The following is a 12,172-nucleotide window of genomic DNA, read 5'->3' as shown; positions in this document are numbered from 1 at the left end:
AGTACAAACGTTAGTCCAACTTTTATTCATTAGTCAGTAATTCCTACTTGCCGCGGCGACTACAGTGTCAATATCCAGCTGATTGCACCATGACTTGTATTGTAGGCACAGCGGTTACGTCTGTTAATCATTAAACATAAAACATTAAAAGTGCATCCTTGGTTTTGCAGAATGACTTTAGAGAAAACCCCGAAGAAGAACAAGGGCTTGAATGGTCCAGTCTTTAGTTGCAGAGAAAAGAGAGACACCTCAAACAGTTCACACGGTCGTTTTAGTGCACGTTAGGGAATGTTTTCAAATGTAAAACTTAAAACAGTCAGCATGTAATCTCACAGTAATAATGATAATCTGCTACATGTCAGATTAAAGCCGGAAACACGATTCAGGCTGCGAGATGAGCTGCGTCATCTCCTTTGACGCCCACTACGCCACAGTAAACGCAAAGAAGCAGATCTTGAAATGAAACACGAGATTCGTTGTCTCCACATTTACGTCTCTTGGCCCCAAACACCCCTCCTTCCTCTCACGTTCTTCATCGGCTCCTTCCTTCACTGCTTCAGCACCGGGAGTTCCCTCGGCTTGAAGAAGGCCTGAACCATGCCCATGGCGTAGATGTAAACTTTGGCGTCCACCACGATTTTCTCTTTCTGGATCAGATCTGCGACGGGGGAGCGAGCAGAGAGCGAGTTAGAACGGCTCTTCCCACAGTCCGGGAGAACGCGCCGTGAATCAGGCGAAGGCTTACCGTCTATTTTAGCCTGGAATTCATCGAGCGGGAAAAGGATAACTTCAACAAATTCTGCAGAGAGAGAGAGAGAGAGAGAGAGAGAGAGGAATGAGGGCCATCGTCTCCATAAAGAGCTGGAAAATATTTTCTGAACACAGCAGAGATAAAACTCACCTCCTTCACCTGTGGAAGAACACAAGAAGAGATTGAGTGAACTGTGCGTGGTGTTAGTTCAGAGGCGATTCATTCAATATCACAGGTAAGTAAAGGTCGATCACATCGTCCATCATGCCTCCTTGTAGTTTGTCTTGCGTCCAAGATCAGTGAATAATCAAGCGGTGGCAAACATAAGACCCGTGGGCCATAACGGCCCTGCAAGAGGCTCCGATTTGGCCGTTTAAGTTCTGAAGAGCAGCTGAGATACTGACGATGCGGCCATGAAAGACGGCAAATTAGCATTAGCCTCAAAGCCACGGCGTCAGGGGGAGTTTATAAAAACACACATAATGCAACAGCCAAGTTTTTCTTGGGACTTTTCGCTGTATTTTGCACCAGAAGGTTTCGTTTGTTTTGAAAATATTGACATTTTCATCACGTATTCTCTGCGCCACAACAACGTAAAGGTTACTATGGCTCTGAACTAGAATGTCTTTGTGCAAAAGAGGTTTGTGTTTCTTATTTAACAAGCTTATGAAGGAAGCAGCTGTCGTTTTCCTATTTAAATACAAAAAAAAAAAGTTAAATAAATGAATTAGTTCTTCTCACCCAGCTGCTGTTTTGGGTTGATGTTCACCACATCGTCTCCATTGATGTTGACCATCGCGATCTGAGTGGTGCAGTTAGACAGACCGGGGTCCAGAGAGGTCACTGCAAACACAACAAGAGCATCACCATACTAACACACTTACACAAGACCCACATGGTTACAAACCTTCGGCACGGGACACTGGCCAGATCCTCATTTTGAGAAACTCTGACCCGTGTTAACGTGCTGAAGAGATAAGATAGAGACAGTTAATGCAATCAAGCACACGGAGTAGTGTGTCTGTGTGGAAACACACCTGGAGTGACTCCGACCACCTCTCCGATGTAGCCGGTTTCTTCCTTCAGCTCCCTCAGTGCAGCCACTTCTGCGGTCTCCCCCTTGTCGATCAATCCTGAACACAGTTTATTACTAATATACAGCCGGCTCCTTAAAAGAACATTGTTCATTTGATGTGTTTTGCATTGAAATCTAAGAGATACAGTCCTCCGGAGGGTGTGCGACGAGGGGAGGGGAAGGTGATCTCAAAGAGGAGCGTCTAACCTGCAGGAAGCTCCAGCGAGCAGCAGCCCAGCGGAGGACGAAACTGCTTCACCAGCACCACGCAGTCTTTGTGCAGCGTCCGCTTGAGCAGAGCGATGATCCCCACGCCTGAGGAAGAGCGGCGTTAACTCACAGTTCCACACAGCGTCAGTCTCTGCTGACACCGAGCAGCAAATCAACAGAGAGGCCATCTCACCGTCCGCGGGCATGTCGGTGTGTCTGGTGGTCCTCTTCACGGTCTCCCAGACCCTGGTGGAAGAAGACGGGGCATTAGAGGGAGTTTCACAGGAAACTGCTTGATGCTCTTGATGGGAAAGTACCTCGTTTTACCAGCAGGATCCACATAGGTGGTCTTCTCCAGCTTCAACCAGTTCCCTGTTGCGATGAGCTGGAGCAAAACACCACACGAACACATCAGCCCACATGACAATCGACACTCTCCGTTAACATTGCGTTGAGATACATGCGTGGTAGTTCAGAGATATCTTCTTAAAATACACTTTAGGTACTTTAAAAGAAGAACTCACCTCCTCGTTCACTATGTGTGGAGTCGTGGTCGCTTTGTTTTCCCCGGGGTTGCTCATTTTCTCAACTGCAAACTGAAACAGAAGAGCACGTAAAAATTACTTGCATCAATGTACGCGAGCTCCATTAAAACATAAGCAAAACACGAACACGTGAAAGTTGGTTTTATCATTTAAGATATATTTCTATTAATCTTGAGGCTCAATTAGCTGCTACAATCTGAGAACTACAAATCAAGTTTCTCTTTTTTATCATTTACTTTTGTCATTTGTTTGTATTTGCAACAGCTGTTAGGAGCTTTATATAGCTCAGAATTACTGTATCTTAATTTTAAAAATATCAAATCGTGATACTAAATCGTAAAAAATTTAACTTGACTCACGTGAAGTCCCAGGCGTATGTAACTAGTAAAAGAGAGCACAAATGTGTAATGCGTCACTCCGCTGCGACTTCCTGCAACCGGCAACGTCACCGGTGTAGTTTCAATATTCAACCGAGCGATTAAAATGCATTACGTAATTAATGTTTTTTGTCATGGTTTATTTATAAAAACTAATTTATATCCAAAATTTCTCAGCAATACTTGCTTGTGTTTTATCACGTTGTATTTTTTGGGGGAAAATCAACCTCGTAAATTGACTTAGCTATTTACAAGATTTTATGGAGTAAATTAACTACTGAAAATGAAGAAAAATGAACAACAGTTTATATTTAATCTTTGATATTAAGCATATATTTTGGATTTTAAATTTGTATAACGGGTTGTTTTCTTTGGTGAAAATTGACGACCAGCTGTTCCTCTTCTTCATACACGATCTTTGTTAAAATTCAGCGGGGTCTTTCACGCCTACGTGTGCACCTTCAGAATATTCCCCCGGAAAAAAACAAATACCCAATGTAATTTAATGTAAAATACCAAAAAAACAGGAAAACACAACATACATTCACGATTAATAATAACACATTATTTTCAGATTTTTAAACCAAGTCTATCGTTTTGCACAATTTTAGACGCGTTTGCCGCAGTCTGGATTTTATTAAAGATAATTGGGTACTCGGACCATATTGACTGACGGACTCACTCTTACAGGATATTGCAGCATGAAGAAGGAGCAGGTAGTAAACTGTCAGTTCTCCGTTTGGTATCCGATTTTCAAGAAACACACAATTAAAAGGTGAACAGCCGTCCCCTTTTTTTTAGAGAAAGCAAGAGGAATATTGTCTTTGCTGTTGCTGTGAGACCGTCCAGTTAGCCTCGAAGCTAACGTTAGCGAGCAAACAGAACCTAAACCATGTGTCTCAATCTTTAAATAACTGTTATTTATAACTTATTTCGTATGTTTTCTTTCCCAGTTTGATTCTTCCGCTGCCTCAGAATGTAATAGATTACTTACTGGACGATGGGACACTGGTAGTCTCTGGAAGGTATGAAGGAGCACAGTCACATCTCTAATGTAAAAGTCACGTAAACACTCGGCTCCATTGCTTGTGGGAATGTTCTGCAGTTCAGGTGTTCTGGAGAGCAATATGTGGAGACAGAAAGCAGGCTTGAGACAGAAGAACCGTGAGGTTGGGATGATTCACGAGATCAGAAATGTAAACTGTGCCGAGCTCATTCGAGGGTTTGTAGGACATTGGCAATATTTTGATGTCCTTTCTCTGTGTGACGGGAAGAAAGTGGGAAAACCTGATAACTGTGAGGGATTTGGGCCATTTTTGGAGGCTTTGTGGGGACAGGAGCAGCAGTGTTATCAATTCCCTCGTACTGTCTGATCATTTTAGATTTTATGTTGGGTTTTTTTTCCAAGTAAGTTTGCAGTAGGCAATGCTTCATATTGCCTACTGACCTCAGTCTGACCTCTTTGTGTTGTTCCCTCAGCGATCACAACACTCAGCAGACAAACACCAACAACAGTGATTCAGAGGCAGAGGAAGACGTTCAGGTGAGAGAAGCCGGTGACTTCTTGTTGGAACTGTTCATAACCAGTAGGGACAAGAACCTGAGGTTGACCCAGGATTAAATCTTGTTGTTAAACTTGCTGATTATCCAGGAGGAGGTGAGGGGTGTTGATAGGACAGGGGCATCTGAGAAGAATTCAGCTGAAATGAGGGAGAAAAAAAAACAAAAACATAATTGACTACAAACAAATGTTTTTTTATGCTCTGCTTCCCTCTAGTGGTCGGATGATGAGACAACCACCACTGTCACTGTAAGTACACTCAATGATCCTCACGCATGCTCACTTTGTGTCACTTCTGGTGAGACGTCACATTCCCAGCATGTTGATGTTTCCCTGTGTTGATCCGACCACAACGATCAGCGTGTTTTGAAATAACAACTTAACTTTATGGTTAATTCTCTGGACTTTCAGTCATTAACTTCGTATCCAGATGTGTTGCCATGGTTACTTAAACTGAATACTCAGCCTGCTCCACATCGAGTTTTGTTCAAGAGATTAAGCTCTATGAAAGTCGGTCTGCTCCCTAATCGGCTGTCTTATCAAGACCCTGTCTTATTTTCTTTGTCCTCGGCACTTTAATAATGAGAAGAACCATATAAAGACAATATAGAGGCCATAAAGTCCAAAACCAGGAACTGATCTAATGAGGAAATCATATTTTTACCATCACAAGATAATCCAGATTTATTTATTTATTTCAGATATTTTCCTCCTGTTCCTCTTGCTCACATTCACACAGTGAACAACTCAGTTGAATTTAGTTTTTCTTGGAGGTCATATTCTTTTTTATTTCTTTAGGACTTTTTAATGAACATGTGAAGCTCAAGGGGTAAAAAAAAAACCCTGATTGGTGGAATCCTACTGGATCACTATGGAGTATATTCTTACGTATTTTTATAAAAGTGTGAATAATTAAATCTAATTATGTTGTCATCATGTGGGATTGTCTTTATAACCCACTAATGTCCCCAATAACTGATATTTCTCATGTTTTATTGTTTTTTTCCTGGTTGAAAGACCTGCTATCTGCACTTTTTGTTAAAGTTCCTGCTCTCTTCTTTCCGTCTTCCAGGCGCCAGAGTTCCCAGAATTCACCTCGGAAGTGCTGGAGGCCATAAACTCTCTGGGTGGGCGAGTTTTCCCCAAGTTGAACTGGAGCGCTCCGCGGGTAAAAACACACACACACACACACACACACACACACACACACACACACACACACACACACACACACACACACACACACACACACACACACACCTGTCGGATGGGTTCGGTCTGCAGGCTGAGGCCTCGTGTGTTTCGTTATGCTGGAGATGGGAAGCGTCTCTGTGCCGTTGGTAAACGAACGTCCATGTTTTCGTCTCTCAGGACGCCAACTGGATCGCTCTCAACAGCTCGCTGGAGTCCCAAAGCCTCAGCGACATTTTCCTGCTCTTCAAAAGTTCGGACTTCATCACCCACGACCTCACGCAGCCGTAAGTCCATCAGCATTCGACTCACGAACCAAAACGCACGGGGTGAAGTTTGCATTCAGATGATCGCCAGCATTTATTTCATTTCTTTATTTTTCCTAAATGGACTCGCTGTGCGCCGGTTTGTCTGAGTCGGCAGTAAATGAGGAGCGGCGGGAGCAGAGATTACTGACTCAGCCTACGTGGCTGCGATAACGTGTGTGGACTTTGTTGAAAGCATCATCCATAACATTATGACCACCTGCCTAATATTTAGAAATTCCCTGAATTGGATTCATGGACTTCTCAGGCGTATGAGCTCGTGTTGTTGTGATAGTTGTTGCAGCTCCGACATCATACGATCGAAAGAAAATCACATTATTAATGATTATTACATTTTTTGTTGGAATAAAGCGTTTAGCACCTTGACTTGCAGCAACAATTTGAGTGTTTCACAGTGAGAATATTAGGTTAATGAAAAAATATAGTTTGTTTTGTTTAATTTAATTAAATTTTATTTAATTACATTTTATTTTATTTTAGGAAAATTTTATTTTGTTTTATTTTATTTTATTTTAGGAAAATTTTATTTTATTTTATTTTAGGAAATTTTTGAAAATTTAGAAAAATGTAATTATGATTTATGATTTATTATTTCCTGTGGCTCTTTGAGAAAACGGTGTCCAGTGCTGGAGAACACGAACACGGTCTCGGAATGTCGCGTGCGACTCTGGAGATTTATGAGGAGTTTTGTTCCCGTTGAGCTTTGACTTGAGAAAAGATTTCCACCTGCGTAACAACATTTGTAAACGTGTAATTGGATTTGTGAGTGAAGTAATATCATTTTGTGTGTGTGTGGTTGTGTGTGTGTGTGTGTGTGTGTGTGTGTGTGTGTGTGTGTGTGTGTGGTTGTGTGTGTGTGTGTGTGTGTGTGTGCTGGAAGTTGTGAGCGTCTGTTTTAGTTTAGTTTTTTTTTGCTCTGAACCTTTTGGTAAAAACATCATGTTGTTCCAAAGCGCTCTTCTTACAGCGTTCAGTAGGAGTTTGATCTCACACACAGCTCTAGGTGACAGTATTCCTCTGTGACGTTAAGGCTGATGAGCTCATTTATGTGAGTGAAGCTATTTTTAATTAGTTTTGTTGTTTTTGTGCAGATTCCTCCAGTGCAGTGACCAAGACTCTCCAGATCCAGTCATCAACTATGAGGTACCCTGAAGTGACACTTGATATCACAAAATCATTATAATCCGGTTTTATAGAAGAATTTAACAAGTAAATAAATACTAGATCACTTATAAACAGAAACTTTCAGATTTATTAATCAATTTTGTGCCGATGGCGTCATTTATGACAGGAAATGAGATTCTAAAAAGCCTACATGTGTGTTAATATTTCATTTTATGTGTTTGAAAGAAAGAAGTTGAGTATTTAATTTGATTTCCTCAGCTCGCCACCTCACTTGTTATACTTCAAAATCCAATCCAACTTTATTTGTGTAGCACATTTAACCACAACAGCCTCGGCTGAGCAAAGTGCTTCACAGTTGAAAATACTAATAAAACAGTCGGTGAGCACAAACATACATGTTTCTATCATAAGAGATTTTCCTGTATTCTTCCATTATTTCCTTGTTGCTTTTAATCCTTCAATATATTAATCTTCTTCCACCAGGTTTTCTTGTTATGGAATATATTTTACACCTTAGAGCAGTTTTCAATCCACCTGGATAACGTCAAAGACACAATCCTGATCGAAATAGTTTTTCTTTGATCATCTGAAAAAAGCACACACTCTTTATTTCTGTGCGGTTTCCTGCTCTGAAACTGTTTTAATTTCAACTTTTTGTGGCTAAAATCAGAATCTGAAATCCTCTCTGGGTCGAGTTTAACTTGAATCTGAAAGATGTGCAGCCGCCCGGAGGTGCAGAGTATTACAAGCTGTGTAGAAAACTCTACACAATTCAGAAATCTACACAGAATCCACTCTGTGGGATTATTTCACATTATTTAATTGTGTCTGTCCCGTCCCGTCCCGTCCCGTCCCGTCCCGTCCCGTCCCGTCCCGTCCCCAGCTGGTCCTGAGGAAGTGGAGCGAGCTGATTCCCGGAGGAGAGTTTCGCTGCTTCGTCAAGGAAAACAAGCTGATCGGTAAAAACTCTCCCGACTCGCTCCGGATAGATTCTGTATCAAGAGTACAGACACTCGTAAACAAATGACAGAAACGGATGTAAATAAGTCATAAATCTCAAAGTGATTCTAAACGTCTTTCATACGTGAAAAGATCTTCTGATCTGTGTGATTGTCTCGTCTGTTTGGACTGTCGTTATAATGACTTTCTCAGATTTAAAAAAAAACCAAATAACTTTATGTAACAAGCCCGTTTTAAAATGTTTGATCTAAAGTGTAAAGAGGAGTTATCAATTAAAAGTATTTATACTTGATTTCTGTGCTTTTCTCCCCAAATGTGACCAGAAACATCGACTATTTCCTTCTTAACGTTCTTCAAACTGACTTCGTTGGTGTTTTAACCTCACCGAGGACGAGTCAGAGTCGCAGGGAAAGGATTACATTACTGAAAAAGTTACACTGACATTGTCGAATGGAGAGTTTTATATGACGACAGTGTCAAAGTTCAGGCTGAGGCGAATACAGAATGTTTGAAAGAGCAGCTGCTGGTGGAATAAAGCAGCAAATTACGTCTGCAGACCAAGTCTGAAACTCTGTGTGTCTGTCTGTCTGTCTGTCTGTCTGTCTGTCTGTCTGTCTGTCTGTCTGTCTGTCTGTCTGTCTGTCTGTCTGTCTGTCTGTCTGTCTGTCTGTCTGTCTGTCTGTCTGTCTGTCTGTCTGTCTGTCTGTCTGTGCAGCCATTTCCCAGAGGGACTACACGCAGTATTACCAGCACATCCTGAAGCAGGAGGAGCTGATCTGTCAGGCCGTCGGGGATTTCTTCAGCCAGCACGTCCAGTACAACTTCCTGGATGAAGACTGTGAGTGTGAAGCTCCGAGCGCCTCCGTCGGTCCTGCCGCCACAAATGACTCAGATCTGTGGGAGACGAGCTGAAGCGCTGATATGAAAGTGTTTTCTTTTCTTTCCTGCTTTCCAGTTGTGTTTGACGTCTACAGAGACAGCCTGGTGAGTGTGGAGTGGAAAATAGTGATTTCCAAACCTCCCAGACTATAAAATACTGAGTGTCCTGTCTGTGTGTTCGGGTAGGGGCGGGTGTGGCTCATCGACCTCAACCCGTTCGGCGAGGTGACCGACTCGCTGCTGTTCAGCTGGGACGAGCTCACGTCAGGCGGAGAGATCGCCCAGCAGCAGGTCTGCCCCCATCCCTCCCCCCCCCCTCGAGTTTCTAACAACCAAGTCATAAAGTCTTCACCTCCCTCTGTGCGCCTCCGCAGGACGGCCCGGCGTTCCGCTACACCACCAGCGAGGTGACGGTGCAGCCCAGCCCCTGCCTCAGCTACAGGATCCCGCGAGACTTTGTGGACCTGTCCACTGGCGAGGACGCCTACAAGCTCATCGACTTCCTCAAACTGGTAAAAGCAAAGTGGCGTCTTCATTCAGCTCTTTACTGGGTCACTTTGTCATCACAGAATATTCACCCGATCAGAATCAACCAGAATTATACCGACGTGTGACCCACTTTTACTTTATTACTTTCATTAATATAAAACCTTCAAAAATACCTTTTAATTATACAAAATTCATAGAATAGTCACAAATATAAATAAATATAGAATACTTAAAAAATATAATAAATAAAATATAATATATTTAATTCAAATGGACACAAAATACCTAAAAAAACAAAGTTTAGAACAAAATATGCACAATTTATAGACTATAATAAGTAAAATATGATTACCTTTCATATATGTTATGAAAATATAAATACATATAAAATATATAGAAGTATATTGAAATATACTGATTGAATGTAAATAGAAATTACGATGAAATTTTATTAAAACAATCGACACAAATGCTAAAAAAAACTGAAAATATGGAATAAAGATTTTACAAGAAAGTAAATTACATGGTTCCCTCATGAGACGAATCAATCGAGGCCGTATTGGATTTGGTTTGTCAATATCCAATAATCCAATATTTTCTAACTCTTCTGGCTGATTGCAGATGCCAACATCTGTCAAAGTACAACCTTCAATAGAACATCAGTTCTTTCTGACAGAAACACACTTTACATACATATTTATGTAAAATATCCTATTTATTGTTTGTTAAGCATCGAATACGACAATCATCATTTCTGAAAAGTCTTTTTCACCCCATTTGAACCTTAAACCAACTGAACATCTCTCATTTTACATGTTAGAGCTCTTTTCATTAAATTAGTAGCTTCAGTTCTTTTATACTACAAATGTTGGAGTCACAACTGAGGGACCTGCAGAGTTCTGTCCCCGTCATCATCACCAGAGCCGACTGGAGACCCAGTCCATTGTTTAAGTCAGGAGATAGTCTGAGTGAAAAGACGAGTTTCCATCAGAAGGTTTGGACGACGTACTGGAGACGGACGTCGTCGACTCAAACTGGATCCAGAATGGTTTCATTTTTCTCTCTCGGACTCTGGTGGAGGAACTTTAATCCAAGTTTTCAATCCCTCATTCTGCTCAGGATTATACCAGGTGCATGTAGGAGATCCAGATTAGTGAAGAAGCTCATCTTCATCATTGTGTGTTTTCCACAGAAGAAGAGCCAGCAGGAGGAGTCCGAGGAAGAGGAGGAGGAGGAGGAGGAGGAAGAGGCTCCAGTGATTTCTGCACCGTCGTCTGCATGAAGTCCGAACTCGGTTGTTTTTTCCTTTTTAAAAATACGACTTGTAACCAAGATTCTGTGTAACGAAGTACTGACAATGTCCCTGTGGTGTAGCAGAGGCGCCACAGTGTGTAACTCTACAACGCTGGCTTTTATTCTGTAATCCTTCACACAGTTTGTTTCCTTGTTTCAGCTTAAATAGTGTCTAATGTGTGTGTTTGCGGCTGATGGACGTCTGTTTAACACTTGAAGCTTTTCATCACGGAGTCGCCTTTAATGTCCTCCTCTGTCCCTCGCCGCCACGCTCATCACTCTTTTCTTTTCCACGCGTCGCTGTAAACTGTTGCTGGGGGGGGGAAGAAACCCCCAAACCAAAGCCCGCCATTAAACTTGTTGTGGTGTATTGACCGCGCCGTCCGTCTGCTGGGTGCTGTAAACTCACACATCACACGGTGATTGTTGCTTTGGCGCTCTCGTTATACGCCGCCGGCTCCAGATGAGAAGCGGCGCTGCGCCGCCGCCGCCGCGGAGCAAGCAACGGGGAAGATGGAAAGAGCGGGCGTTGAACGATGAGGCGCCGCACACAAGCCGTTATGGAAATGAAACGAGGCCGGAGAGTCCAGACGGAGGAGGAGAAGCATCCGTCTGCGGACCTTAAAAATCTGCCGCCGTGGGAAGAAGGAACGTCTGATCTGCTCAAAACATGAGTCACAGTTTACAACCTGAACTGGGACCAGATGCTGGGCGGTGCTGCGTCACGCTGATTATTTAACAAAAAGTCTTATTTAGATGAAACACAGACGATCATTATGTCTTAAATGTACAAAACCAAGACATTATCAAGGTAAAGTTGGACAAAACGAGTACAAATCACTCTTTAAATTTAAAACGAGGTGGAAAATCCAATTTCAAGTACAATTTTTTTTTTATTTTCTGCACAGTTTTATATTAGATGGAGAAGAAAAACTGGAGGAAATACTGTTGTTGTGAAGCCAAACTTAATATTGGTGCTTTTTAAGAGCAACACTGCAAAGAATATCTACCCAAATATAACATTTTAACACTAAACTTCATGAAAATTACTTCAAACTAGTCAAATGATCTGATCATGCAGTAACTCACTATACTGTAAACTCAAATAACTAAAAGTGTCTTCTGTATTGAAGATTGTCAGACAAGGGGTCATTATAGAAAATCCCCCAAAAGTTCCTCAATATTAAATTACATGGATGTTAAATGTTAAAAAAAAAATTCCATCAAAATAAAACAAATTCAAAATGTGAGATTTTCTCAGCAAAATAAATAAGAGTACGAGCTGATGTTAAAAAGTTTAATTTAATTGTACGACATGCCTGAAGAGATCAGATTCAGCTGCAGCAGCTTTAAAAAAAAAAAAGAAAATAAAAATTAAATATATATATAT

At 41.6% G+C, this 12,172-nt stretch overlaps 2 protein-coding genes across 2 annotated transcripts; one reads left to right on the top strand and one right to left on the bottom strand.

Annotated features, from left to right (window-relative positions):
- Window positions 1-2: 2 nt before the first annotated feature.
- On the bottom strand, window positions 3-2,999 carry nudt5 (nudix (nucleoside diphosphate linked moiety X)-type motif 5). The gene is made up of 9 exons (XM_080491696.1): window positions 2,941-2,999; window positions 2,561-2,632; window positions 2,354-2,421; window positions 2,230-2,282; window positions 2,034-2,141; window positions 1,789-1,884; window positions 1,493-1,594; window positions 746-910; window positions 3-658 (listed from the first exon to the last, which is right to left on the bottom strand). The coding sequence occupies exons 2-9, from the start codon at window positions 2,615-2,617 to the stop codon at window positions 549-551; spliced, it is 759 nt and encodes a 252-aa protein (XP_080347822.1). The 5' UTR covers window positions 2,618-2,632; window positions 2,941-2,999; the 3' UTR covers window positions 3-548.
- A 632-nt stretch (window positions 3,000-3,631) lies between these two features.
- cdc123 (cell division cycle 123 homolog) lies at window positions 3,632-11,157 on the top strand. Its single transcript, XM_080492464.1, has 13 exons — window positions 3,632-3,733; window positions 3,912-3,983; window positions 4,438-4,501; window positions 4,736-4,768; window positions 5,592-5,687; window positions 5,891-5,997; window positions 7,128-7,179; window positions 8,045-8,120; window positions 8,837-8,959; window positions 9,077-9,105; window positions 9,187-9,291; window positions 9,375-9,512; window positions 10,682-11,157. The coding sequence occupies exons 1-13, from the start codon at window positions 3,660-3,662 to the stop codon at window positions 10,769-10,771; spliced, it is 1,059 nt and encodes a 352-aa protein (XP_080348590.1). The 5' UTR covers window positions 3,632-3,659; the 3' UTR covers window positions 10,772-11,157.
- Window positions 11,158-12,172: the final 1,015 nt, after the last annotated feature.

Source organism: Lipophrys pholis (genome assembly GCF_963383615.2).
Source record: "Lipophrys pholis genome assembly, chromosome: 22".
NCBI classification, from domain to species: Eukaryota; Metazoa; Chordata; class Actinopteri; order Blenniiformes; family Blenniidae; genus Lipophrys; species Lipophrys pholis.
This window is presented reverse-complemented; position numbering and strand designations above follow the sequence as displayed.

Coding starts and splice junctions, on each gene's coding strand:
- nudt5 (XM_080491696.1), bottom strand. CDS start 2,617: ATGAGCAACCCCGGGGAAAACAAAGCGACCACGACTCCACACATAGTG. Junction 2,142..2,229: donor CACCGACATGCCCGCGGACG/GTGAGATGGCCT, acceptor GCTCTTCCTCAG/GCGTGGGGATCATCGCTCTG. Junction 1,595..1,788: donor GGTGGTCGGAGTCACTCCAG/GTGTGTTTCCAC, acceptor TTGTGTTTGCAG/TGACCTCTCTGGACCCCGGT.
- cdc123 (XM_080492464.1), top strand. CDS start 3,660: ATGAAGAAGGAGCAGGTAGTAAACTGTCAGTTCTCCGTTTGGTATCCG. Junction 3,734..3,911: donor AAGAAACACACAATTAAAAG/GTGAACAGCCGT, acceptor TTTCTTTCCCAG/TTTGATTCTTCCGCTGCCTC. Junction 7,180..8,044: donor ATCCAGTCATCAACTATGAG/GTACCCTGAAGT, acceptor TCCCGTCCCCAG/CTGGTCCTGAGGAAGTGGAG.